The 25,675-nt window shown below is 36.6% G+C and overlaps 1 protein-coding gene across 5 annotated transcripts in view; it reads left to right on the top strand.

The window, feature by feature from the left end:
- The window catches only part of LOC134529432 (protein ST7 homolog), a 106,173-nt gene that overhangs the window by 42,359 nt on the left and 38,139 nt on the right, over window positions 1–25,675 (top strand). For 4 of the 5 annotated variants that reach the window (XM_063363512.1, XM_063363513.1, XM_063363516.1 and 1 more), the window contains 5 exons: window positions 1,841–2,011; window positions 3,238–3,471; window positions 7,301–7,398; window positions 14,320–14,510; window positions 21,427–21,529. In XM_063363512.1, coding sequence (XP_063219582.1) covers window positions 1,841–2,011; window positions 3,238–3,471; window positions 7,301–7,398; window positions 14,320–14,510; window positions 21,427–21,529 — 797 coding nt within the window. The remainder of the gene's footprint in view (window positions 1–1,840; window positions 2,012–3,237; window positions 3,472–7,300; window positions 7,399–14,319; window positions 14,511–21,426; window positions 21,530–25,675) is intronic. The other variant, XM_063363515.1, reaches the window with a different exon arrangement.

The raw sequence follows: 25,675 nt of genomic DNA, 5'->3' as shown, positions 1-25,675 counted from the left end.
TAGGTCTTAAATGAGTTCTTGTGTTTATTGTCGAAGCTTGTTTATTTTTAGCCTGTTCCTATTGAATGTGTGTGTTTTTTTAGCGTCATGAATCGAAAGGATCTGTTTGTTCTTTGGTACTTTCAAACAATTCAAGGGAAAGTGTTGGTTTGTAAATTGTTTAGACCTCAACTTAACTGGAGTAGTGTATCCCCACTCCTGTGATTCCGGAATCCGGTTACGCAGTCTGTATGTTGCGGCCATTGCTGTTTCTGATGTGTTATCATCCGTAGTAAAATATACTCTGTACATATTGACCAACACATTATTATTTAAACTGCGTATATCCAACAACTTCCAACCTCTGCTTATTATCCAGCTTAAAGCCATTTTTAATATGGTACCTTAAGCTTTGCAAAGAGGATGAAAGTAGAAGAGATGCAAGAAAATTGGGGTTAGAACAATAGGTTTGAAAAACAAAAATGGTTGAGAAGAAAAGTATAAAATGGGAACAAGTTAAGATGAATCAGGGGTTTAAAAAAAATGTATTAGACACTACAAGAAGAGAAACATTTCATGGCAATCTGATAACAAATTTGGTGTTCAAAATCACCCAGTTTGAAAATTTTTTTTGTTCTGTAGTCTGTTTTCATGTTCTTTTGTTTATTGAAAAGGGAAGTGAAAAGAATGATTGATGGGAAGAATGTTAAAAAGGTGTGGTCCACTAGTCACAGTAGGTACACATGAGCAGTAAAAGACAGAATAATATTTAAATGCCAAAAATACATTAGCTTACATTACTCACCCCTGTTACAGATATGAAAAAAATTATGCTATAAGTGTGTAACTTCAGCAGTCTTAGAAAATTTTCAGTTACAAACGATTTCTTTAGTATGCCAAGTCGCGGTGGCTACAAAGAGGGTTATCGCTAACCTATCTGAATAAACTAGCTGGCTACAACACATTGTATATGAACATAAAACCAGTACTTAACCAACAATAAGTCTCTACATCTGCTCTGTTAAGCAAATCCCGGGAGCCGAGCCGACGAGCAACATTACTCCTGCCACCCCCCTGCCTCTGTCACCCCCTATCCTTCGCCCTCCACTCTGCCGACATCACAGTGCCGGCACAAACTGCTGGTAGATAGGCCACGGGTGAAGCCGACAAGCTTCAACCACCCACCGATGACAAAGATCCTAGCAGAGGAGGAACAGGCCCTTTTAGAGTGTAGTGTTACAGAGGGCATGAGTTGAAGTTAGTGGATTATTCCAAAGTTAAAGGAAGGAATTATAAAATAGAGGCATTTTAAGAAGACCTGTCTACAGTTAGAATAATTCAGATGATGAAAGAACCTGAAACTGGACAATCATAATTTTGTTGTGTCTGATTGTATGATGCAGCACAGCAGATTAAAAAAATAGTTTTTGTCTAGCATTTAGACTGCGTTCTTGATTCAATTGCATTAATGAGTCTTTCATACTAAAAAAAAGTAGGCAGTAGAAATAATATAAATATTGTGTAATGTACATTTTACATGTGCAGTTTGCTTTTATAATTTTTTCATAACTATTACTTAACAGATTTGAAAATGTTGTGTAACAGTAATGATGATTTGGATAGTGATAAAACATCTAATAATGTAGTTTTAAATAAAAAAAAAATTCGTATACATTTTTATTTTATTTTTTGCTGCCAATATGAATTAATAAATTGATAATTTTAAAGTTATGAACATGCAACTTGTAGTAGTCAGATATTTTACATTTATTTTAGGTACCTTGGAAATCATATGAAATATAGTTTCTCTGTGAGGAAGCAGTTGTAAGGTGTGATTGCTAACAGTTTTGTTTTCTTGCAGAATGCAAGGTCTGGAGGAATCCTCTGAATTTGTTCAGAGGTGCAGAGTACATGAGGTTTTACCTGGCAACAAACAAAGAACCTCTTACGTACTACGATATGAATCTTTCTGCGCAAGACCACCAGACTTTCTTTACTTGCGATGGAGATGTTGGAAAAGAAGATTATGAAAGTTAGTGTTGCCTATTTCACTCTTTGTTATTATGTAGTCGCAGGTCCCGCATGTATGTTCCTTTGCCAAATTTATGATTTCTGGCAGTGGTTTTATGCTGCTTTTTGTCCCTTTTTACTACAGCATTGATGCTGAAAATTATCAGTCGCAGTTAATTTGTGTAGTTAATACTTGTTAGAATTAATTCTTAAAATTACTGAATGAATTGAGGCTTAATGTCTCGTCATCAGAGACAATGAGAATTGATGAGATGTAAATGAGCATTGGCGAAATAACTGTCTGGAAGAAAAGGGAGTACTATGAGAAAATCCACCAACTTGCATAAACTTCGCTCATTTTTCCCACTTGAAAATTAATTTGGGAATCAGATACAGGTTTTCTTGGTGAAGCAAGTGATCTGACCTCTCAACCACTGTAGCCCCATGATTGTAAGATTTGTAAGTTTGTCTCTTTGCTTAGGGGCAGATTATTGTGGTAATTGCTGAAAGAACAACACTGCAGCTAACTGAGCAGCATGTAGAAAACCAGGTGTGGTAAATATGTTTAAATCAAAAGTATAATTTTGGTGAAATCTTAATAGTATTTCATGTAATGCAAGTTAATTTTGTGGTTGAAAGATGGTATAAGATGCCATTTCCTCATCACTTTTACATGTCGTTATTTTGTTACTGTAGAAGTATATGGAGCACATGAGGACAACTTAAATACCACAGTAATATTATATTTATTTTAGTAATATTTGTACTAGAAAATATGATTTTAATATAATTGAGAAAGGTACTCCTATTTCCACCACCAATTGCATTCTGTCACTAGTCATTTCTTCACTTCCCATTTGTCTTCAGTGACATCCCATCCATAATGATAACCAAAATGTTGATGAGACAATAAATCGTAATTCATCCACAATCCCTTTTTCAAGCTTTTGAATTGATTCCCTGGCCAGCCTCCTGTATCTTGTTTGCCATGATCTGACTTCTTCTGTGTTTTGGTTACAATTACCACCAAATGGCTTAGGCCAACATTGTGGTGGCGAGTGCAGGAATTTGTAGTCAAGGCAGAGTAGTGCATATCCAGCTCATGTTTGTTGTATGCCCTTTTTACATTCTGCTATCCCATTAATACAACGGAGTTACTGAAATAAAACTATGTGTTGTAGTAGAATGCTAGTTGTAGGTTTTTGTGGCAGGCATATTCCTCTTTCTCTATACCTTTTTTTTTGTCAGTTATGCAGACCGCATGGAGGGAGCGCAATCCTGTTACAAGAATCAATGCTGCACACAGAGCAATAGAAATGAATCCAGACTGTGCTTCAGCATACATACTTCTGGCAGAAGAAGAAGCAGTAACAATACTTGAAGCTGAGAAGTTTCTGAAACAAGGTTTAAAAGCAGCTGAAGCAAACTACAGGAAGTCCCAACAGACTCAACATCAAGACTTCAGTATGGAAATGTTACACAGTATGTTCTTAAAGTCATGTATGAGTAGCTTTTGGTAACCTTTCTGTGTTACTCAATGATTTGTTTACCAGTATTATTTATTGAAAATATGGTAGAAGACGATTTGTCAAATTTATTGTACTAAAAAGGAAAAATCTAGTAATCTTTCCCATGAACGAGTACACTTTTTGATATTAAATTAACTAAAGTACTTTGTTTGCCAAAGAAATAGGCTAACATATTTTTTACCTGAATTTTTCTCAGAAATAATGGAAGAAAGTTTGGCTGTCAGACTAACATTGATAAAGTTACCAGTCAGAAAAGATACTCATTTATGGGGAAAGGAGATAGTTGATTCAACATAAGTATAATATTGTGTAATGCATCAAAGTGGTAGTTTTTATCATCTTATCTAAATAATTACTGGTTGGAATCTTTGGTCTTAGACAAAGTATCTTAGTTACAACTATCCCCATTTCTACTGGAACTTTGGCTAAAATGGATAAAATTTTACTTACTGCCCAATAGAGTAATCTGCATATACATCATGAATATATTGTTGTTGTCAGAATAGGACACAAAATTTTCTCGTAAATATCATCTCTTCAATTAGGTAATTTATACCTCTACTCCTGTCAAATTGATCTAAATTGAGCCAAAATTAGCTAGCCTCACAGATGCTCCTCAGCTGCTGATAAAAAGTTTTTTTCTACTGGAGTTGGCTCTGTGCAGTTTTGTTCCAACAGGGTGTCTACCTGGGCTCACTTGGTCAAAAATTTGAGTTTGATAAAACTTTAACAAATTTCTCAAAAAGTAAAGTCAGCTTGTTGAGCCTTACAGCATAAGATGGTGATATCAATACCTTTTAAAGCTTTTGAGCACTAGAAGAATTATTATTCTTTTTTTATATATTTTTTGTAGCATACCCACTTTTAATATAATTCTTATAATATATTTAATTATTCTGGATGCTCTAAAAGTTTGTTAGATGGTTTAAATGTAGCTACCACCCTACAATTCTTAATTAAGAGGCCGTGTCAGTAAATTTTTATTTCCAATATTCTGGTCTAGAAGTTCTCTCTTTTAACAGTGAGATTTAGTGGCTTATTCAACCGAAGTAACTGTAACCGCAGCGCGTGATAAAACTACTATACCGCCAGATTACTCGACGAAAAATGTATCTGGTTCCTCGACAATCTGAGAGGATGACAATCTGACCGGCGGCTCACTAGGAAATTGCGGATGCAGGGATTCAGAATCAAGAAACCTCACATTTACAACTGTAGTATGAGTCGTATCTAAAAATTTTAATACTTTAAATGTATCGGAATACAATTAATCTTCAAACATGTGGTAATTATTCTTTATCTGGATGTAATATTCCGTGAAAAATAATGGTAGTTGACATTAAAAAGTATACGAAATTCATAGTGTAACGTTTTAAAAGGATAATAACATAAATTCTTATGCTTAGATATTGCATATGCATTACACACAATCTAATTACAATCTCACTTAAGTCAGACTACCTAATTTTTTTACAATGCACCATCATACAGTTTAACAGAGGTAGGAGAACCTCTTATCGATGTTGTTTCAAAGAATCTAAATTTACAAATATTACTATTTATCTTATTATGATATGTATCTTTATGAATAAGAATTTACAAAAAAAAATGAATTGATTACATTACACTTTAACATTACAAAAGACTAAAACACTAACAAAACTTAGTTTTATATATTGCTGTAGCATATTAGAAGACGAAATAACTCACTAGACTAACATTAAGAGGGCTGTATCACAAATTTACTTTACAGAGGAGAAAATATCTTTTAAAGATATTTAATTACCTCATTGATTACATAATACTGCCGTTGATGTGATCGTAGATATAAAGTATTGAAAAATTATATTTCATTATGTTTATGTAAATATTTAGAAAACGTTATTGCTTATAGATGCTCATTATTTAAATAATAAAGAATCTTTTACTTTTATGTACTGGACAAACAAAATACTTATAAGTTAATAAGCTTAGTTGAATAACATCTTCAATTTGTATTGAATTCAATGTACAAATTGAAAATCATGTACAATGAATGCAACTGATTGAATTCAATAAATATTTGATCTTGTGAAACGGCCATAATGGTGATGTAGATAATTATAGATACTCACATGCATTTTGAGAGTCCTTATAAAGCCTATTACAATTCTATAAGTATACATTAAAATGATTTTAAAATAGACATGTGTAATATAATTAAAACTTGTTTAAATAAGATCATAACAAAAAAAAAATGAAAATCCTTCAACAGTAAGTTATGTTTTATAAGATTTTAACAAAACACACATACCATAAGAGAATATTAATCATGCCACATAATTCAACACAAAATATTCATTCCAATAGGCGCTACGTAAAAATAACTTCTATTTTTATGCTGATAACTTTGCATTGTTTTATATATATCATTATTTCTAACTTTTAATATTCTCCACACATTAACTGAAATTAAGTATTTTCAGAGCCTTAGCAAGTGTTGGTCTGTACCACATACAGTTCGTACGATATCTCTACGTGAAACACATACAGTTCATTATTTGTAATTTTAATTATATTTCCATGAACATAATGAAATTAGTATAGGGCCTAGGTTGTTCACTGTTGAGTACTTCTGAAGTATTTTCATTGTGAGTTAACATACATACCAAATGCCATTCTTCCAGTAAAGTTACAAAGAAGACAACAAGATAATATATGTATAATATATATAATATGTATAATATATATAATATATATAATATATATAATATGTATGTAGTACCATATTTTAAACCCCTATTAAATGAATAATAACTCAATCTCTTTTCTGGACTATTAAGTAATAGTTTTTGATTACTGTTATTTGTAACTTAAATAAAATGACAACTAACAAATTAGTAAAATATATAATTACGTGCGATATAGTGACAGTTTTACTTGGACGGCAAACGAATATAATAAAATGTCTATGACAATGTTAACTTTACTCATTATTATGGAAAGAAACAAAATGGGCAGATAAGCATATTCTACGCTGACATTTAAAAATGCTCAATTCAAAATGAACATTTCTTCCCGATGACAAACAAAAAAGTTGTATGGTCGCGAATAATACATTCGTATGGCGTCACATCAGCGGAATATTCCCTTGGCATAAATGTGTGAAGTCTGTGACACAAAAACAAATGAACGAACAGCTTTTTTTTTATCGGATGTGCAATCGGAGACCCTTGGGGTGGTTGAAGAGTGTCAGGTCGGTCGCCAGACCAGATAGTGAAAGCTCAGGGGCTTAGGATAGAAAAGGCCTATCTCCAAATTATTAAGTATAAATGTTGTCATGAAATAGTTAAAGACTTGATTACAACCAGGTTTTTTAAACCCATCATGATCATGAAGACACTGATCGGAAGGTAATGTACAATACATTTCAATGGCCTTTTCAGTTTTTGCTAAATAATTATAAATATAAGCAAAATTCCACTGTATCTGGACAAATCAAAATATTGATTATATTTTTTTCATCACAGAAATAATATATGATATGATAACTAAATTTGAAAAAAGCGGTTATGTTAAATGTATTGTATACTTTCAGTAGGCAAAATTTCTGGCCCCTACCTCTTATAGACTTTGAGAAAAACTGCCTTTTAAAATAACATTGATATAGATAGGAGCGCAAATTTGTGACACGGCCTCTTAAGGAGTCACTATTTATATGCTGTTTTGAGCATTTTGTGTTATCAGTGATTGAATTGATAAAAGTTTATTGCTGAACTGCATGATTTTTTTCTTGTTTTCAGAGAGAGATATTAACGTTCTCATCTATGTGAAGCGGCGATTAGCAATGTGTGGTAGAAAACTTGGAAAGCTGAAAGATGCAGTAAAAATGTTTCGAGATGTAAGTAATATTTTTGGCTGGCAAATATTAGTTTATTGTGTAACATTCTATTTTTAATTTCTGTCATGTCCACAGCACTTGTGCCATTACCATTGAAAAGGAGGGAGGGGGGGGGGGGGTTCTGTCACCTCCAATTATTAGGTATTTTAATTTCCCCCTCCCCCCCCCCCAAATAATTTACCCAAAAAGTAACTATATCTAAAATAGGGTAACAGTTATTGACCAAAATGATTATACACAATATTTATTATGCAGCTGTATACTTAAAACCTTTAGGCCAATTAAAAAGAGGTGAGTTTTAGTGGTAATGTCACTGTTAGTAAAGAAGGCAGGTGTATGTGGGCAACATGTTTTTGTCTACACACATCACCACTGAGACTCCGGCTAGCCACACAACACTTAAAGCAACTTAAATATATACTTATTACAAAGGTTTTGAATGAAATGATGTTTTAGTTTGCACAGTTAAATACAAAAAGGTGGTTTATCTGTGTTCATTGTGGGTTGCGAACCATGTCTGATACTGACTCAGTGCTCATAAGTTGAGTTATGCCAAGAAGTGATTACAAACCCATGACCCACTTCACATAAGCGTTGTCTCAACGATCATATCTATTAAGGACCAATTGTGTACTTACCCTCTTTCAGTTTCATGTAGGCTCAGTACTAAAATCTTTTTAGTGCTGCATTTTACCAAAAGTGCTGTGTTACCAATCATAGAAAATTATCATAAACACTGTGCTTTTTATTGATTTTTAATATATATATATATATATGCTTACATGAGTAAACCATAAATAAATTTTTAAAAATATAGGCATTCTTAATTTAAAATGTATATAGCTAACACTTCTTTTACAGAAACCATTAAAACACATTAAATATGAAAAAATCTACCAAAAAATACATAATGTACAAAGATCAAGCTTCAGTGCACTCAGGTTTCTGTGTTAATAAAGCTGTACTGATAAAGTAGACATTAAGAATCCAGCACGCCAGTTTATTTAAAGAATAATTAGTAAAGGACAGGACACTATAATCCTTAGTTTCAATCAGATTGAGTAACATTATCTTGTTAGGTTTTAACTTTATAAGTTTGTAATATTTTCCTCTTTTTCTATTTCATCATTTTTTGTGCAAGATTTTGCGTTAAAGATATTGGTTTCATCTTTCATAATACTGCTATCAGGTAAACTGTACAGATGGCATATTTCACTTTACTTCCTGTTATTACAGTAAAACCTTTTTGTTGCGACCCCATTTATTGCGACCACCTCTCTATTACAACCCGATTTCGAGGAACCTTAAAAAAATTGCCGAAAATCGGAATAAATTCGGACAGAAAATAAGTTTCTTGTGGTGAGTAGCATGTTACTGGGTTTCTCTTGCCGAGTGCTGTACCGCCGTAGCAGCGCAGATCTAAAAATAGATACCACTTCCTGTCGACCGCTGTTAGAGCTTGACAACCACCATTCCACGTCCCTTCAATGCAGGAAAAACCCTCCGGCCGCAGCGTGTGAACATGGTAGTCGGCCGCTCGCTCGCCCTTGCTCACCCTCTCCCCGTACCGTGCGCTGCGGCCAATCTTGGATGCTGCTTGTACTTGTTAACAATCATGTTATCTGCTTCATTTTAATGAGGAGAGTAAAAATATATTAAAACTGTCAGCAAATTGATAAAAGCTTTATGTGTCTGCAAAACAGGGCACAACACTGGCACGCCAGTTGTTTTCATTCAAAACGTGGCTAAAGAACTTGCATGGATCAGGCTGAAAACATCCGGCAATACGTGTAGGTTATAGTTATAAGGAATCTTGTTATGAATTGAGATGTTATGTTTTTCGAGTAGATATACATAGCGACCGACTGGATGCACGCCCACCTCGACTTGTTTTGACTGCCGCAGCGATGTTTATTTTGACAGCTCAAGCAGTTATCTTTTCCTGTGGGTTGACAGAAAAGGGTCGCTTCACCCGTCATAAAAAAAAAAGGCTACGCCACTTATTCCCCACGCAGGAAACACACTCGCTGTTGTCTGTCTCCCCCGAATTTATCTGGTTATCCTTGAAGAATGTAAACTAGGGGAGGGAGGGGTGAGCTTATGCGTCATGAAGCCGCTGCCGCCAGCCAGCCTCGCGTTGCAGAACCTACAGCTGCCATATTTTTAAAGGAAATGTCCCATTTTTTTTTTGTTATTCTTACATGAACATTATTGGAAGTATTAAAGCCGACACAAAAATACGCTGTGTGTTAAAATTAACAGATTTTAATGATCTTTCATTTCATTTTGTTTTTAATTTTTTTTCAGATTTTCACATTTTGGTCAAAATGTCCAATTTTTTGAGGGTTCCCGAGAATGTATTCGTATAATCACTGCTTCGTTAAATCTGGGGTTCATGACATCGGGGTTCTAGTATATTTAACTACGGCAAGCAGAACACGTACATGTATACTAACCAGTAAAAATAAACTGTCTTTTAACATATTTTCTTTAGAGGTGGCTTGTAGAGCGGCGGACTTGTCATGAAGGTTGAAGTGGGTTTAAAGCAAAGCCGTCTAGCATTGTGAGTGACAGCATCCTGCCACTGTACGGCTGGTTAGCGAGTAGCGGTTTGGTTAGGGGGGGGAGGGGGGGTTAAATCAACTGAAAATTTCGGAAAACATCTATTACGACCCCCCCCCCTCCTCCTATTAAGACCCTATTCCTGGGAACCGTGAGGGGTCGTTTCAGAGAGGTTTGACTGTAATTATAAAATATGAACATAGTAACAGTCAACCTTGAATTTTTTGCAAATGGAAAACATGGTGGACATTGCAGTGATCCAGTAGGTTTTCTCGGGGTGCTCCCTGTTTCTCCCACCAATGCCACCAATTTTCATCACGGTTTCATCCACATCACTTCACTCCTCATCATTTCTAATGACCTTGATGTCACCCAGGTGTTAAACTTCAATTAATTTTTTTACTAGTTTTTAAATTCATCATTATTATTTATGTTCCATTCTACAGCCTTAAATACCAGGAAATATTGTCGGTTTTTGGCAGGAAAAGTCAGGAAGTTAGATAGTGAAATTTCGGTGAGATCATTGTAATAACCTCTATCACATTTATAAGTCAAACATTTTGATCAATCATGACATACAGTACATACCTGTTACTAACCCATGGCTGCCATTTTGCTATCGAGACTGTACAAGGCCACTTAAAAAAAAATAGGGGAAGACTATGCATCACGACTCATGTCAGACAGGAAGTAAACTGTATACCTGTCCCTCTGCAGAGGATACCCAGATGTTGCATTGTGTATTCTTTAATATCTCTGGTCAAGTAGTGACTCCCGATGCAGTCCTTGAAGTCAGTGATGTTTAGCATTATTCTGATATAACATACATAATAACAATAATATACATAATACAGTGTGCTACCCCATCTTAGGTGAATCCGGAACTATGCATATTTTTAAATATTCTCGTCGGTTTGTTCATCTTTTGTTTTAACATCTCGTGACTCTTTATTCTCCACTCTGCCCACACCATTGTTAGCGCGCTCCAAGAAAATTTTGCTTTAGAATAAAAAAATCTTCCATCTGTCTGACGACTTTGTTAGATTTTGTTATTTATAATAATAGAATATATTGTATTATCTAAGATTTTATTACACATTTTTTTTTCTAAATTATTGTTTTCTTATGTTTCCGGTCCCAACTATGTTTTTTATGTATGTATATATGTATTATTCAAATGAAAAATGAGACCCTGACTTACGCGAAGTAGACTTACATAGTTATCGCTCAGTCCCACAAGTCGCCTAAGTTCAGGGTATTACTGTATGCATAATATACATAATGTATGTATAATTTTACGATTTACAATGTGAGAACTCAGTTTGTAAGGGATAGCCCAATTGAGTTTTATTACAGTTTTATATATTACTAATATTAACATTAATAATAAATAATTGTACCCAAAAATGTCCAATAACAAGTCACTGGCACTTAAAAAATGTTTATTCTCAAGTCACTGAATGTCTGTCAAGTTTCGCAGTTCACACTCCTCACTGGAGCTAGGCTCAACAGTGGTTTGCCTCTTACCTCATGCCTACCCACACACAGTCTCGCGCCACTCAGCCGCCACACTCTCACGATCCAGTAGGACTCCGCGTCATGCCACTCTCAGGGGGAGGGGGGGGGGGTCTCTCACCTTCTTCGCCAATGTCGCACTTCCCTTCACTCCCGGAACTCTCTGAACTCTCGGAACTCGCTCGGAACTCCCGCGAAGGCCGGTGTTGCTGCTTAAGTACTTGGGCGCCCTTCTCGAACCAATGAGAGCGTAAGTGAAGAGTCGCTTCATCCTGGGCTTACCTGATGCTGAACAGTCTAGAAGGGCAGCGTCCATTCTCGCTACAACGTGCGGCGGCCCGTGGAATTCCCAAGGCACCTTAGGGATAGATAACAGTACCGAGGGATGACGATGCACAGAGAGTGGAGGGGGAGGGATGTAGCGACGACCCTTGTAATCTGGCCAGGCACATGTGGCATGCCTTTAATCATTGAATTGCACGTGACATGGCGCGTGACGCCAGTGGTCGTGCAGGGCTGCCAGCCAGGTCCGATCCTGACGCTTGTCGCGGTCCTCGCGTTCATAACAATAATATACATAATATACAAGCAAGATGTCTCATAATTTGTTGTTCACACATTAGGGGCGATAGAACACAACTAGACAATCACAAGTCACCACACAATTTATGCTCGGAACTCAACTATTAAAGCACTTTTGAGGGAGCTTTCCAGCTAGCTGTTTACAGCAACCATTGTCATTTGTGGTGTGGATCTCAAACTAGATGGATGCATGCACAAATTAAGAGAAGCCCATCCTGTATTACATGTACTGGCTTGTGGACGGCAATGCAAGGGAAGCACAAAGACTGTACTGAGAACATTTTCCAACAAGATGCATATGAAGCCTGCGTCACTGTTGGCGACTGCAATTTTGAGCAATGGTTGTGATGTGTTTTTTGTGTAGTTGGAAGTTGGGCATTTTTCTTAAATTCATCAATATCGGTTTATTTCGGCTCTTTCTGTCTTGTTTCTCATTACTTCATAGAATAGCATAGCATGTACCACCCTCTAGTGCTTCACTGATGTAATTGCGAGCATATTTTTATTGTCTCAGGAGAGAGATTACTATTGAGAGTGTTTTTTTTTTGCCTAAGGTGCCACCATGGGGAGAGCACGTGGACCCAGCAGAGACTCATAATAACAGGGTGTGACTTTTCCTGTATGGGTGCAAGATTTGGTTCCCCCCGATTATATCCATTCACAAAACCTGACCCACTCTGAGCATCTAGCATGCTACTTCCTGATTGTAGAAAAAGTAACTAAACGTGGGATAATCTTTAAGTCGTCCCACATCCCTCAGTCTCTAAAGTTTTACTCTGGGGGTTGAGCGAAAAGAAACACAACCATCAGATAAATTTTAATTTATTTTACAATACCCTTGTACATGATTATAATTATAATTCAAAAACATTAGTGAAGCAGTATGAATGAAAAGTGCAATGGCATGGCTTTGGTTTAGGTGCAGTCTAGTACACCCATTTGTCTGAATGATGGGATGTTGGAAACACTGCATCAGCAGGATGAAAGTTGGGGTGATGGGTCACATCGGGCCCCTAATCGATGACATATTAATAATTATGCTTGACTAGTTGTGTTCTATCACCCCCTAATGCATAGAACACAAATTTATTTATTTGGTGATTTTGTGGATTTTGAATGCCAGCTAAACAGTCAGGTGACATAAACTGGCTGAAATTCATAAACACAAACTATTGTCACATTACAGGAAAGCTTACAAAACATTCTAATTATAATAAAGAACACCTACAAATAAAGGGCATACATAAATGCACACACACATATATATAGCCTACCAATAGGGAGAAAAACATGGTTTAAGTAATTATAAATAATTTAGTTTGTAAATATTATGCAACAGTTGTATAAACTTATTAATTAAATTTTATGTCATCCTTGACCATGAGATTTTTACTGTCAAAATTAAAAAGAGTTAAGTTATGAAGTTGTTAAATGGTTTGTTAGCCTATAAGCTTTGCCATTTAATTTGGTTTAAATGGTTTGTTAGCCTATAATCTTTGCCATTTAATTTGCTGAAAAGAGTAAATGTGAATTTCTGACAGACAAATATGGGATTTTAATTTTTTTTTTTTGAGGTAGAAATTTCCACACAATAAACTTTCGCTACCTAACATTTGGAAATATATAATGCATTTAATAATCTCCTCCGTAACTCTAAAGTTAGTGAAAGTTTCAGGATTTTTAAAAGCAATATAATTTTTAGTTTGAATATTTTAAAATTTTTTGATGTCAGACTTTGTTTGAGAATTTAATATAAACAGATCCATAATTTAATCTTTAATGTACTAGAGAATATTACAGAGTACAGAGTTAGAATGGCATCAGGTTGTGATACAACTTAGGTAATACACTGAACTTGAGAAAACAGTTTTGCTGATGTAGATATAAAATTATTTATATGATGATGGAAGTATAATTAATTTAGTTTCTATAAGAAGACCTAAAACATTTTTATAGGTGCTTCTATGATCCTGCATTCACTACCCTGATGCCTACGACTGCTCAGCTCAGTGGCTAGAGGTTACTCCAGCCAACCATAGCAAAGCTCTCCAGGAGAGGTGTAGCCATCAATCAGAATGAGGAAGGGGAAAGTCGACAGTAAATAAGTGACGTCCTTGAGACTGGGTGGGGAAGGGGATGGGCTAGGAAGATGGTGAAATCAGCAAATCACAGCGTATGATGTGATTCCAAGTTTCATTAAGTTGATAGTTTTTCTCATTTCCCTGACTCCTATATTGATAAAAAAAATTATATTTGTTTCAGCTCACGAAAGAGGTGCCACCTATTATGAGTGTCCTCAACATTCATGAAAATCTTATTGAATCTCTACTAGAAATGCAAGCATATGCTGATGTACAAGCAGTATTGGCAAAATACGATGACATCAGTTTGCCTAAGTCAGCAACAATTTGTTACACAGCAGCCTTGCTCAAAGCTCGACTCGTGGCTGACAAGTAAGTGACTTACTTTCACTTACATAGTTTGTAACAAGCATGTTTTGAAGTCATGGCTTTATAATACATCATCAAATTGTGAAAGAATAGTAATCATGTATTTTCCTGACTAGTCAATCTAATTGCTACAGTGATTCTTCATCTTGTTATCATTAATTTCATAAAATTTGTCAGATCTGTTCTGGCTGTTACTACTTAACATGCTCACAGTTGTTTGTTTACTCTTTTAAATTCTAAGTGTCCTTAAAACTTATCTTCTGCTACTTTATGGACATCATTTTTTATTTGAAACTTTCCCATCCCATTTTATCAATGGGACTTTGTGCTTATTCTCTCTGTATATTCAAACTGTGTAGTCATCCTGGCACTCATTACCAAGTGATTCTAAATTCCTTATCTGTTGTATGCCAGGGACAATGTCAATGAAGTGTGTTGGGTGAAGAGAGTTTTTAGCAAGTGTGAAACGTTTAAGATTTATGTTGAGCCAGTGGCCTTAATGTTCACCAAGATGTTAATCCCCAATCTTTAAACTAGTCTTCCAGTGTTCTCTTGTACAATCTTTAGCTGAAAGTAATTACTGTAACTTTGATAACATCTCTACATGGTTAATACCTTTGAAATGGTCAACATATATCAAATGAGATAGAGCTGGTGTTTTTTGTGTGTAGCTGTATGCCCTCATGCCTGCCAGATAATATGAGGGCTAGAGTTGCAGTAAAATGAGTGCAGACTTACCAACTTTTGAAACCCTCAATTAGTAAAATACATAAACAATAATATAACACGCATAAACTGCTCACAGCAATTGAAAAATTAATAAACTTTCATGATATCACTTTTTTTTTCTAGTAATCGAAATTATGTAATCGTTTTAACTTACATTAACATTGCAGACCAACAATCATGCTCATTATTTACCATTATGGAAACATTTTTGCTTAGTATCACATCAAAGTTTTCCTCGCGTGAAAGAGAGCTGCATTTGTCTTTTAATGTTGATTTTGCTTATGAAACACTATTATTGAAGTTAGTACACTCTTTTTGTACAGTCCCATCCAATTTCTGCTTCTTTAGAGCAGCTTGTGAGCTACTAAAGCTTGCTTGCTTTACTTCACATTTTTTTAAAAACAGTTGAGTACCTGATACAGATTTTCCACTCTCAGATGAATCACTAGAAGTTGCACACTTAGATTTCACTGGAACAATTTGTGTCAATATAGAAGTACTCTTTCCTGAATCACAACTTGGAATTTTGTAAATCATCAGTGATGACTGCTGTTTCTGGACAGATACTTCATCATTAAAAAAACTCAACAGTGGCTCCCATTGCTCAAGTAAGCGAACTAAGCTTTTGCCAAGTGACAACCATCTTGTACATATATGTTTCAATATCTTTCTTGCTTCTTTGCCGTGCAATACTTGGAACTTCTGCAAATTTTCTTATCTTTTCACACTTTTTTCCAGAAAATAATATGTATCAACCAGAACATCTTCAATTTGACACGGGAGAGTAGCTGCTGCTTTCTCTGCGGCGAGATTGATAAGGTGGCATGGACAACCTACAACAAGAAGTTCTGCCCGACTCTCTTTTAAAACTGCTGCAACATCGTTTTTGTGTCCCAACATTGCAGGGGCATTATCAGCAGAAAACGCAATTAGATTTTCCAATGGAATATTCAAACGTCGCAATTCTGAAATAACTAACCCCCCAATATTTCTTCCAGTAGAATCTCTTTTGAGTACTGGTAATGAAAGCAACCTTGACACTATTATTTTAAAACTTGCACCACAAAATGTTACTACTAGTGGATATACAGTAAGTCCTCTATTTACGTCGTACCGATTTACGTCGTTTCGGATTAACGTCGCTAATGTTTGAGTACTCATGTTTCAATTTAAGTTGTCGCCGATTCACAATAACGTCGTTTACAATGACCGTAAATCTTTATTTTAACCAAAACACCGTATATAATTCGTTTATAATTCTTTGTTTCCTTCGGTAGTTAATTTATGCTATGTAGCGTAAGCTACACGTTCACCGCCTTATCTTATCATACATCATGAGGGACGCTTCCTGCTATCCGCTGCTCTCCGCGCGGTGATGCAATACTACCAGCCCGCCCGCTCGGCCACCCACGTATCTCGCACGTAGAAGTGTTATCTACTTCCCGCAACGACACAGCATTTTCTCCTACCCCTTCCGGCCGACCTTGGGCCGTGGCCGGCCGGTGGCATGAAACATGGCTCATTTTGCGTCGTTTCTATTTACGTCTGCGGTTTTCAGGAACGTAACCCCGACGTAAACCGAGGACTTACTGTAATTTGGATTCAGAGTCGTTGCTGCCGTCGGTCGCTGCTGAAAATGCCACAGTTTGTAAATTAAAACAATTTTATCAGTTGCATCTGTTGCCATTTCTTTCACGATAGCCGTCGACTTTGTTCTTGCGCAACCAAATTTTTTTGCTACTTCAGACTTCAGACTGAGCCATCTGTCACAATGTGAGATATTGAGTAATATTGATTTATTCCTAATGTAATCCCGGGATTACAATGTATTTCTTAAGTTGTGATTATTTGAAGGACTTTGGTGTAAAATATAGTAAGTAACATTTTACTTCTTATAAGATACATTTGATTTGTTTTTACAAAAATCTTGTGAGCATTTATAAATTGTAAAGTGAGAATTGTTTTATTTTTTTTTACTTTCTTGTAACTACAGAGATACAAAATCTATAAGCATGAAAGGTAATATATTTTTTTACATGTTTGAATGAAATATTTTTTGAAGTTTGGTTCAATAAATTTCTGCAGTTACCATAGTTAACACTGATATAGTTAACACTTTTTTTTTTCCATAAAATTAATAAATTCCTGTATTGCTAATATAAATTCAGACAATAGTAACAAATAATTCAGTTTTTATAACTTTTTAAAATTTATACATATTGTTACGAACGTGAGCAAGGCCGCGTCACGCGCAGGTGCAGAGCTAGCTGGCTGACAGGTGGCCACTGAAACATGAGACGTGCTGCACGGACCTGGGTCGCTGCTTCCCCCCTCGTTCTCTCCGCTCCCCGCGCGGCGCTGATAGCTAAGACACCTGACACGTCACAGCTGCGGAGTTACGCGAGCTGCCGACACGTGTTTTGAGAGATTTCTGCCGTCGGGTCGGCGGGGAATGACGCGACTGGCCCCGGCCGCGCTCGTGAGTTTTGGAAATGGCGTCTGATATATAAAAAGAGGACGGCGGCTTTGGAGGGGAGTCAGTGGAGTCAGTCAGAGAGAGTTCAGGCGGGAGCTTTCCCGCGGCGGAGTTTCCGGGGCGATAGTGCCGCGGGTGCGGCAGAGTGATGAAGTCCTTGGACGAAGGTTCCAGGGAAGGGAGTGAGTGAGTGAGTGAGTGAGTGAGTGGAGTCGGGAGTTTTCCCGTGGCGGAGTTTCCGGGCGATACAGCGGCGAAGTCCCTGAACGAAGGTTCCAGGGCAGAGAGTTCAGTTACGGGCGATAGTGTCGCGGGTGCGGCGTAGTCCCGAGCGTAGTCCTGAGTGAGGCGTCGAGCGGAGCTTTGGCGAAGGCAAGTGCGACGGTGGCGATGGAGTCCTGCGACGGAGGTCCGCGAGGGGTGCTGCGGCGAGAGTTGCGTCAGAGGTGCGGCCCAGCGAGGTGTGTGGTGTGTGAAAACGAGTGACTGGGGAAACAACATTTTTTTTGAGTGCAATTGATTATTTGCCATTTTAGAAGATTAATTGTAAGTGACATAAGTAGTGGCCATCAATAAAACTGTGTAGTGATAAAATCTTTAATTGGGCTATCCTTTAGGAACCCAGTAAATCATAACAATATTTAAGAAAATAGTTTTTATGGAATACTTTAGCATTAAAAAATAATTTGTATGTGTTATTTGGTCACTAAGCATTAATTAGAGAACTATATTCACAAAATAAGGCATTAAACTTTGTGCATAACTTTAAAGTTCTTGAAAAATTCTTGATATGCTAGAGGTACCCAGGGAAGACATGACAGTACATCTTTCTGTTTAGCATCTTCAATCGGTCTGACAGAACCATACTTCGTTGGAAGACATCCTCTGAAACTCTCTAGGAAGCTAGTTGGACGCTCTTTCTTTCTCATTGATATGGGTTCCAAACTGCCATTATTGTCACAAACATTTTATTGATACTTCCATCCTCTTTTTCAGACAACTCCAGGCGAACTGCTGTTCTGATACCCAACTTTGTACCAGTAGCTGTAGTTGTATTTTGATTGAATTTGTCTCTTAACAATGTAATATTGAAAAAAATCCACTTGTTTCATTCTTGAACAATGAAAGGTTGTTTCTTTTGGCAGATTTAGAATATTGAAACCCAATGCTAAAATGTGTAGACATACTGGCAATGGGCTCGAATATATTTTTCAACAATTCCAAAATCTCTGTCTGAAGGTAACATTGAAGTAGCTTGGTTTCTGGGTTGTAGCCGTGTCCTTGGCAAATAATTCACCGACATTTCGGTCGACATTGCAGTCGCCATCATCAGGGAGCAGTTGTGTGCTAACTGTGGTTGAATTTTTATTTTGGCCGCCATAATTATCAGATATTGTGATGAATTTATTGTCCCTACATTGTTAACTTCAAAATGCTTTAATAAGCAACTACCAATTTTGTCTGCTCCTCTGCCATCTGTACTTACATCCCACACATAAAAATATCTGTGTTCCTTCCCTAGTGAATGTACACTTAAATTGTAACAAAACATATTTTTTTGTAAAAAGTAGGGGTGTTGAAAGTTTTGGAGTGGGAAGAGCTTGTTGCAAATCCAAAGTAATTGCATCTATTCCTTTTTGTTCTGCTTCTTTAGCTGCTATTTTGATGACATCTGGACCAGCTTTTGCATTACGGTGATGAAGCTTTTTTTTTCTGAATTAGCTGCTGATAAGCTTCTGTGTTTTTTCATGTTTATCTTTCTCTGTAGCAATATTCAATGAATCACACTCGCTGCATGTATCAGTCTTTGGGTTTTTAAACAAATCATTAAATTGTTCTGTAAATATGCTGCGAAATTTGTCCTGCTTTCTCTTTTCTTAGTAATATTACTAATATTGTAAGTAGCAAGATTCCACTTTGTATTTCATTTTCCTGGGTTGTCATTACGAGAATAATGGCTCATGTACTTAGGTAGCTTCTCAATAAAGTTTTTTGCATGAGATATATCTGATGTTGAATATTTTCTAGGGTGATTGCCATACTCGTCTCTTTTATCGGTGGGAGGGGAAACTATGGGTTTATTAAGTCTAGCAGCTAAATTTTTCAATGTTTCCCTTGTTATTCTGCAGGTCATGTTTATTTAAAAATGCCACCTTATAAACGTTTAGTCTGTCATCGGATATTCCCAGTACCGAGTAACTGCCGGGAAGGGCTTCCAGTCATCTTTGTTTTACGTTTTAAATGTTCTTTTTTCATGCAGCCAAATACATAAGCAGTTTGAAGATCATAAGACCCAAAGCCCAGAACTCTGAGAAGAGTTTATTCCTGATTTCAGTTGCCACAATTTCAAAACATCTTTTCTTACATTTACAGTCAGATCCTGGTTTCTTCTTGTTTACAGTCATTCCTTTTTCTCTTCTGAAAACATACTCTTCCTCGTGGTTTTTCCTTCTTTGTATCATACTCTGGTTGTTACTATGTATTTTTCTTTTCCTCCCATGTGGTTCCTCAAATTTTTCACTGCCATTAGAATATATCACAGAAGATCCAGATACCTGGAAAATAATATTTGTATTAATTAATAATGTTTTCATGTATCATACACATTTTTTTCTACTTTTCTTGTCAACCTATATGCTCACAAAATATTTTTTGCTTCATTTGTGGGATAATACAACAGAACAAAATTACGTTATTGGAGCAGTTATGAAAAAATGCTTTTAATAAGAAACTAAATATGTACATAATTTCTTACAAGTATCTGCATGAACAGAAAAAAGTTTACAGTATTACTAGAAATACAAAACTTTTTTTGTAAATGATGTCCAAAATTCTCAACAAATGAAAAAAAAAATTAACACTTTTCTGAATGAAAATGTACAAAAAACACAAAATCATGTAAAACATGGTATCTGCTGCACATAACATGAAATGATTTCTTTGAATGTTTTTAATTTTTACTTATCTCTGAATAACTTCCAAGAGGTTAAAGTAATTTTTGAACTGGTGGAACAAATTCCGTGTCTATCTGAATCATATAACACTTCGCTATCACTGCTTTCTTCGCTACAAACACCAGAATATACGTTTTCTTTTTGCAATGCATCAAAAACAAGACCTCGCTTAGCCACCATTATTGTCACATAGCATAGTTTACATGAATCAGACCGCACTTACCATATATTGAAATGAGAATAGTGCTGCCACCTGTTGGAATTTAAGGAAATTCTTTGCTCTAAAATTATCAGGGCATCATATACCATTATGTAAGTACAATAACTCAATTTCGGTAAAAATGTTGGTTATCATGGTCTACACCCGAACCCTTAATTTGTGTTTGTGACTATTATCATTTATAAAATATATGTATTCCATTATAGTTGTGCTATCATAAAGATTTATTTGCCATACTGATATGCGTGTACGTTCCACAACATTCATGAAAGCGAGTATATACATGTTTTTGCCGCCACATGCGGTTGGCTATTGGCTTGTGGACGCATGCACATTATAGACATCAACATGTTAAACTTGCGTGGCATGGTGCACATGCAGATGTTTGTATTTTTGTTGAATACTAAATTTTCACCCTCAACTAGCCTAAAGCAAGTATAACTTAAATCATAATTTTCTCTTAAACAGTATAAAGCAGTTTTAAATTTAATTGTAACTGTATATAATTTAGTTTTAACTCCTACCTTTTTGTTTTTCTAGATTTTCTCCTGACATTGCAAGCAAAAGGGGTTTGACCACTGCAGAAATGACAGCAATTGAAGCCATCCATAGAGCAGTAGAATTTAATCCTCATGTTCCAAAGGTAAGTTAAATTTTGGCATCCTTTTACAAATTTTTTTTTATTGCAAGAATGGTCTTCTTCATGTTAACTTGTTTCATAACTTTCCAAAATTTGTGTATACTGAAACTCTCAGAATATTGCATCATAGTTGTCTGTGTTCACTTGATATCATTTGAACCAAAATTACAATTTTTAGTTCAACAGTGTTTTTTTCTGAGTTGTCTCTCTTGTTTATTTGTGTTGACATGCATCACTAAGCTCACATTGACATCACTTAGAGGTAAGCTCTTCAAGTTTCAATCACAGGAGTAGAGTGTCTAGTGTAAAACCATCATAGTGGTTTTCCATTCCCACTCAGAGCGAATGCTAGTGTACCGGTGCAGTTTCTTAACATATACCTTTCTTATTCCCAGTCCATCATGGCTGGTCATTATTTGGCAGCAAGCTGTTGGCCAACACCTAAAATAAAGCAAAAAAAAAAAATCTTACATATTTTTTGGGGTATCTATTATTCTGATTATTCTGCATGTACCTTCCTTAGTAACTGGGGGTGTATCATTTGTCCTAAATGCATTTTTCCTAAAGTCATTCATCCAAAAAAATTAGGATGACTTTAGGACAAACAACGATAGGACAAAAGACATTTGGATAAATGACTTTAGGACCAATGCTTTTAGGACAAACAACTTTAGGTCAAATGACGGTATATGGTCAATAAATATTTACTCAGTTGTAGAAAAAACAACTTTAGGACAATTGACTTTAGGAAAAATGACATTAAGACAAATTACTTAAGGATAAATGACTTTAGGACAAACAACTTGCTGGTTGGTGTATGTTTTAGCACTATTTCACTGAGAAAAAACCCATCTTGAGCAAGGAAGTTATTATCACCTATTTTTTTATCTGACAAAGCATATGTACATTGCTCGTCCTATCATTATTCTCAAATTTTTTGTTGCGTACTTTTATGTTTTATATATGGAAGTAAGATACTTTTAAGATATTTTAACCATTTTTCTGTAGTGAAGAATTTTGGATATAGCCCCAAAGAATTGTAGTTTAACTAATTATTTTTGTAATTGTCAAAATGGAAAATTTGGAAACTAAATCTTGTGCCGGAAATTAGGCATTTCGTCACCTTTTTTCTTATTTTTCTATAATTTAAAATTTTTTGGGAATTGTTATTTTTTTAATTTATCTGGTTGTTAAGGGAGTGATTTACTTTTTGTTAGGCCGGTGTACGCCACGTGTTTAAACTTTGTGCCAGTGGACCGAAGCCCCTTTCTCAGGGGGCCTATCTGATATTTTGCTGTCTAATGTGGACGTGGGCAGCCCGGTTAATTTTCTCTCGCCTGCGGTCACGTCCCGAGTTGGTAATATTATTTCTCTTCATGACCAAAATTGCATAGAGCAGCTTCTGGGCTGCAAGCTGCTACTTCTGAGAGGCCTGCTGAGAATAGCAAGTCTCGTCACGAATGGGTCTCCAGTGGACCTGCGTTCCCACCTTAGTGGCATTTTCTGCCCACCCTCCCCTCTCTCTTCACCACACCTTAGTTCTGAGAAATCAAGTTAGGAGCAGTGACCTGACGTGAACTTAGCCAAGACGATGGCCTAATTCAAGGACCTTCTCCCTGGTCCGACAGAGACGTCCACGACATCTAGCGGAAAAAAAAAGTAACCGCGGGCCTGGTCGCCAGCATGCAGAGCTCACCCTCGTGACACCTGGTGGCAAGTCAGCTCACCGCCTCAGTTAGTTCCCTTTTACGCCGCTAGAGAGCAGCGCCGCGGCGCCATATGGCACTATGCTTTTTTCTCGCGGCCTGTAGAAGTCAATTGTTTGTTGCCTTCTGTTCTGGCCGGTAGAGAGTGCGCATGTCGTGTTCTTGTCACGCCCGCCTCGGACTCCTTCGGAAATTTTCGGCTTAGAACCGAACCTTCCCCCTCCTCCCTAGGGCTTTAGCGCCCGTTTTAATTAGAAGCCTTGTCCGCCATCGCGGGCACTCAGTATTCTGACCTCGGCTGCTGACCACGTCTTCTCGGCGTCCTCTGCGCTAAGAGGCTTTTCGCGGGAACGGCGATTTTCGATTGCATAAAAGATGTAGTCAGTTGCTTAAGGGATGTGATCCCATTTGTACAGTAGCCAGGCAGATGTAGTTTTTAGAAAAAGTCGTGTGTAGTTAAATTTTTTTTTCTATTTTTTTTTTAATTCTTTTAAATTTGGTTTCCTAACGCGCATCCGCGTTTTCTCGGTGCGTGTCATCCTGATGTCGGCACGAGACACCTCGGAGGCCCTGTTTCCACACCCTGTTTGGTGAGTAATCCAGTTTCCCCCCCCCCCTCCCCCCCCATATTCCCGTTTGTCGGCCTTTCGCGCCGACTGTGTATGACTGTCTGGAAGCAGGTCTAATTCGTTTTGAATTTGGCTTGTGTTTCAGACAGGGTCAAAGTTTCCGGGGAGAGAAATTGCTCCCCGCATGATCTTCGGGACCTCCAGCTGATTTCCCCCTTTAGAAGAATTTTCCTCTCGGTCCGACGTCATCCTGGGAAGACCCGGGTGATATAAGCTATATATATATATTCCACTTGCATAGAAGGAACTAAATTCATTAACAAGATACCAGCGAGCAGTGCTTTAAGAACGTAATCCTCAGGAACATGTAAAATCAAGGAAACTCATATATATGTAATCGTTGGGAGAATCAAATTTTGGTGCTATACTTGAAATTTTGTTAATGTAATCATTTGTTTGTTAAGGTGTAATGTGTATTGTTTTAAATAATGTAGGGGCGCCCCCTTAACTTTGTTAATTACTAAGATTTTTATTATCATGTCGAAATAATGCTAAAACAAAACCTCTTAAAACTAAACCAGGAAAACCCATAGACCAAGCTGTTTATATAGCGTATTTATTTATCATATACCTTCTTCTACATAACGATCCACGAACTCCCAAATGACTAGTGTGCAGGGAGTGTAAATTTTGTCTTGTTCACCGCCTCGTGTCCCCACTGGTAATTAATTTTTATTTTCTTAATATTTTTTCGCAGCTGTTTCCAAGGTGTTTTTAATTAATTTAAAATAATATAATTTTTGGGCACGAGGGGCGTTACAATCTAATATTGTATGTAAATATTTATCCATTTTTTTTAGTTTGGACTTAATTCTCATAAAGCTAGACGTGAATTTTTTAATTATTTTATGTATTTGACTGAGTTTTCTTTCTCTCATAATTATAGCGTAATATTATTGATGCTTTTATTTCCATAAGACCAGGTAGGTTTGTTAATAGTGTCTTGGTTTATTCTTTAGTTTGATGCACGGCGAAAATGTTTTACTTGTACGCAATACAACAAAATGTTTGCTATCTGCCAGTGGGTTGAAACAGCATACCATGGTAGTTAGGACTTGTATTGGACATCTCTGCATGAACATTGTGACAGTGGAAAATGGTCAGCAGATTCTCCCTGCTCCCTTTTACAACAGGAAATCTCTCCCCTCCAAGGACCCTTCCCTGCCCCCACGCACCCACCCCGCCATTCAAGGTCGAACACAAGCGTAAATCTGGCAGGTAACCAAGAAGTATATAAAGACAAATTTCAGGATGTAGATGAGCTGCCTTTTCCTACACAGTTCATCTACTTACACTTGAGACACCTTGACATACTGAAAAATATCTTATTCAAAGAAATCAACGTGAACCTTGGTAATGTCTTAGTAGTATCAGTATTTAACGAGGATTATTTTCTAATATCGGCACGACTCTGTGAAATCCCAAAAGAAAAATCATAAAAGAATTTCTGACATATTATTTAAATTTAAGGATGTAGTAGCATACAACTTTTTGCCTCCTGGTTGTCTTGTGGGATTAAAATGAAGGAATGAGACAGTGGAAAGAGTGGGAGTGAGGCCTGTAGTTGATGAGGTGCTGTCATTTTGTTTTGGAATTGATGGTGCCAGGCACCAGTTCACATTAATGGAAAGGGTAGTGCGTGAACTGATAGTAGAACACAAGTCTCTGGAGAGATTGTGACATGACCATATGGCATGAGGACACAGGAGGGACTGAATATAGACAAAAACTCCTTACTGTGTGCCTTAAGAATACAATGGTACAAGTAAAACACAAATTAAACAATTATAAAGTTTTATTTATGGTAGATGATG

Source organism: Bacillus rossius, chromosome 2 (genome assembly GCF_032445375.1).
Source record: "Bacillus rossius redtenbacheri isolate Brsri chromosome 2, Brsri_v3, whole genome shotgun sequence".
Taxonomy (NCBI): domain Eukaryota; kingdom Metazoa; phylum Arthropoda; class Insecta; order Phasmatodea; family Bacillidae; genus Bacillus; species Bacillus rossius.
This window is presented reverse-complemented; position numbering and strand designations above follow the sequence as displayed.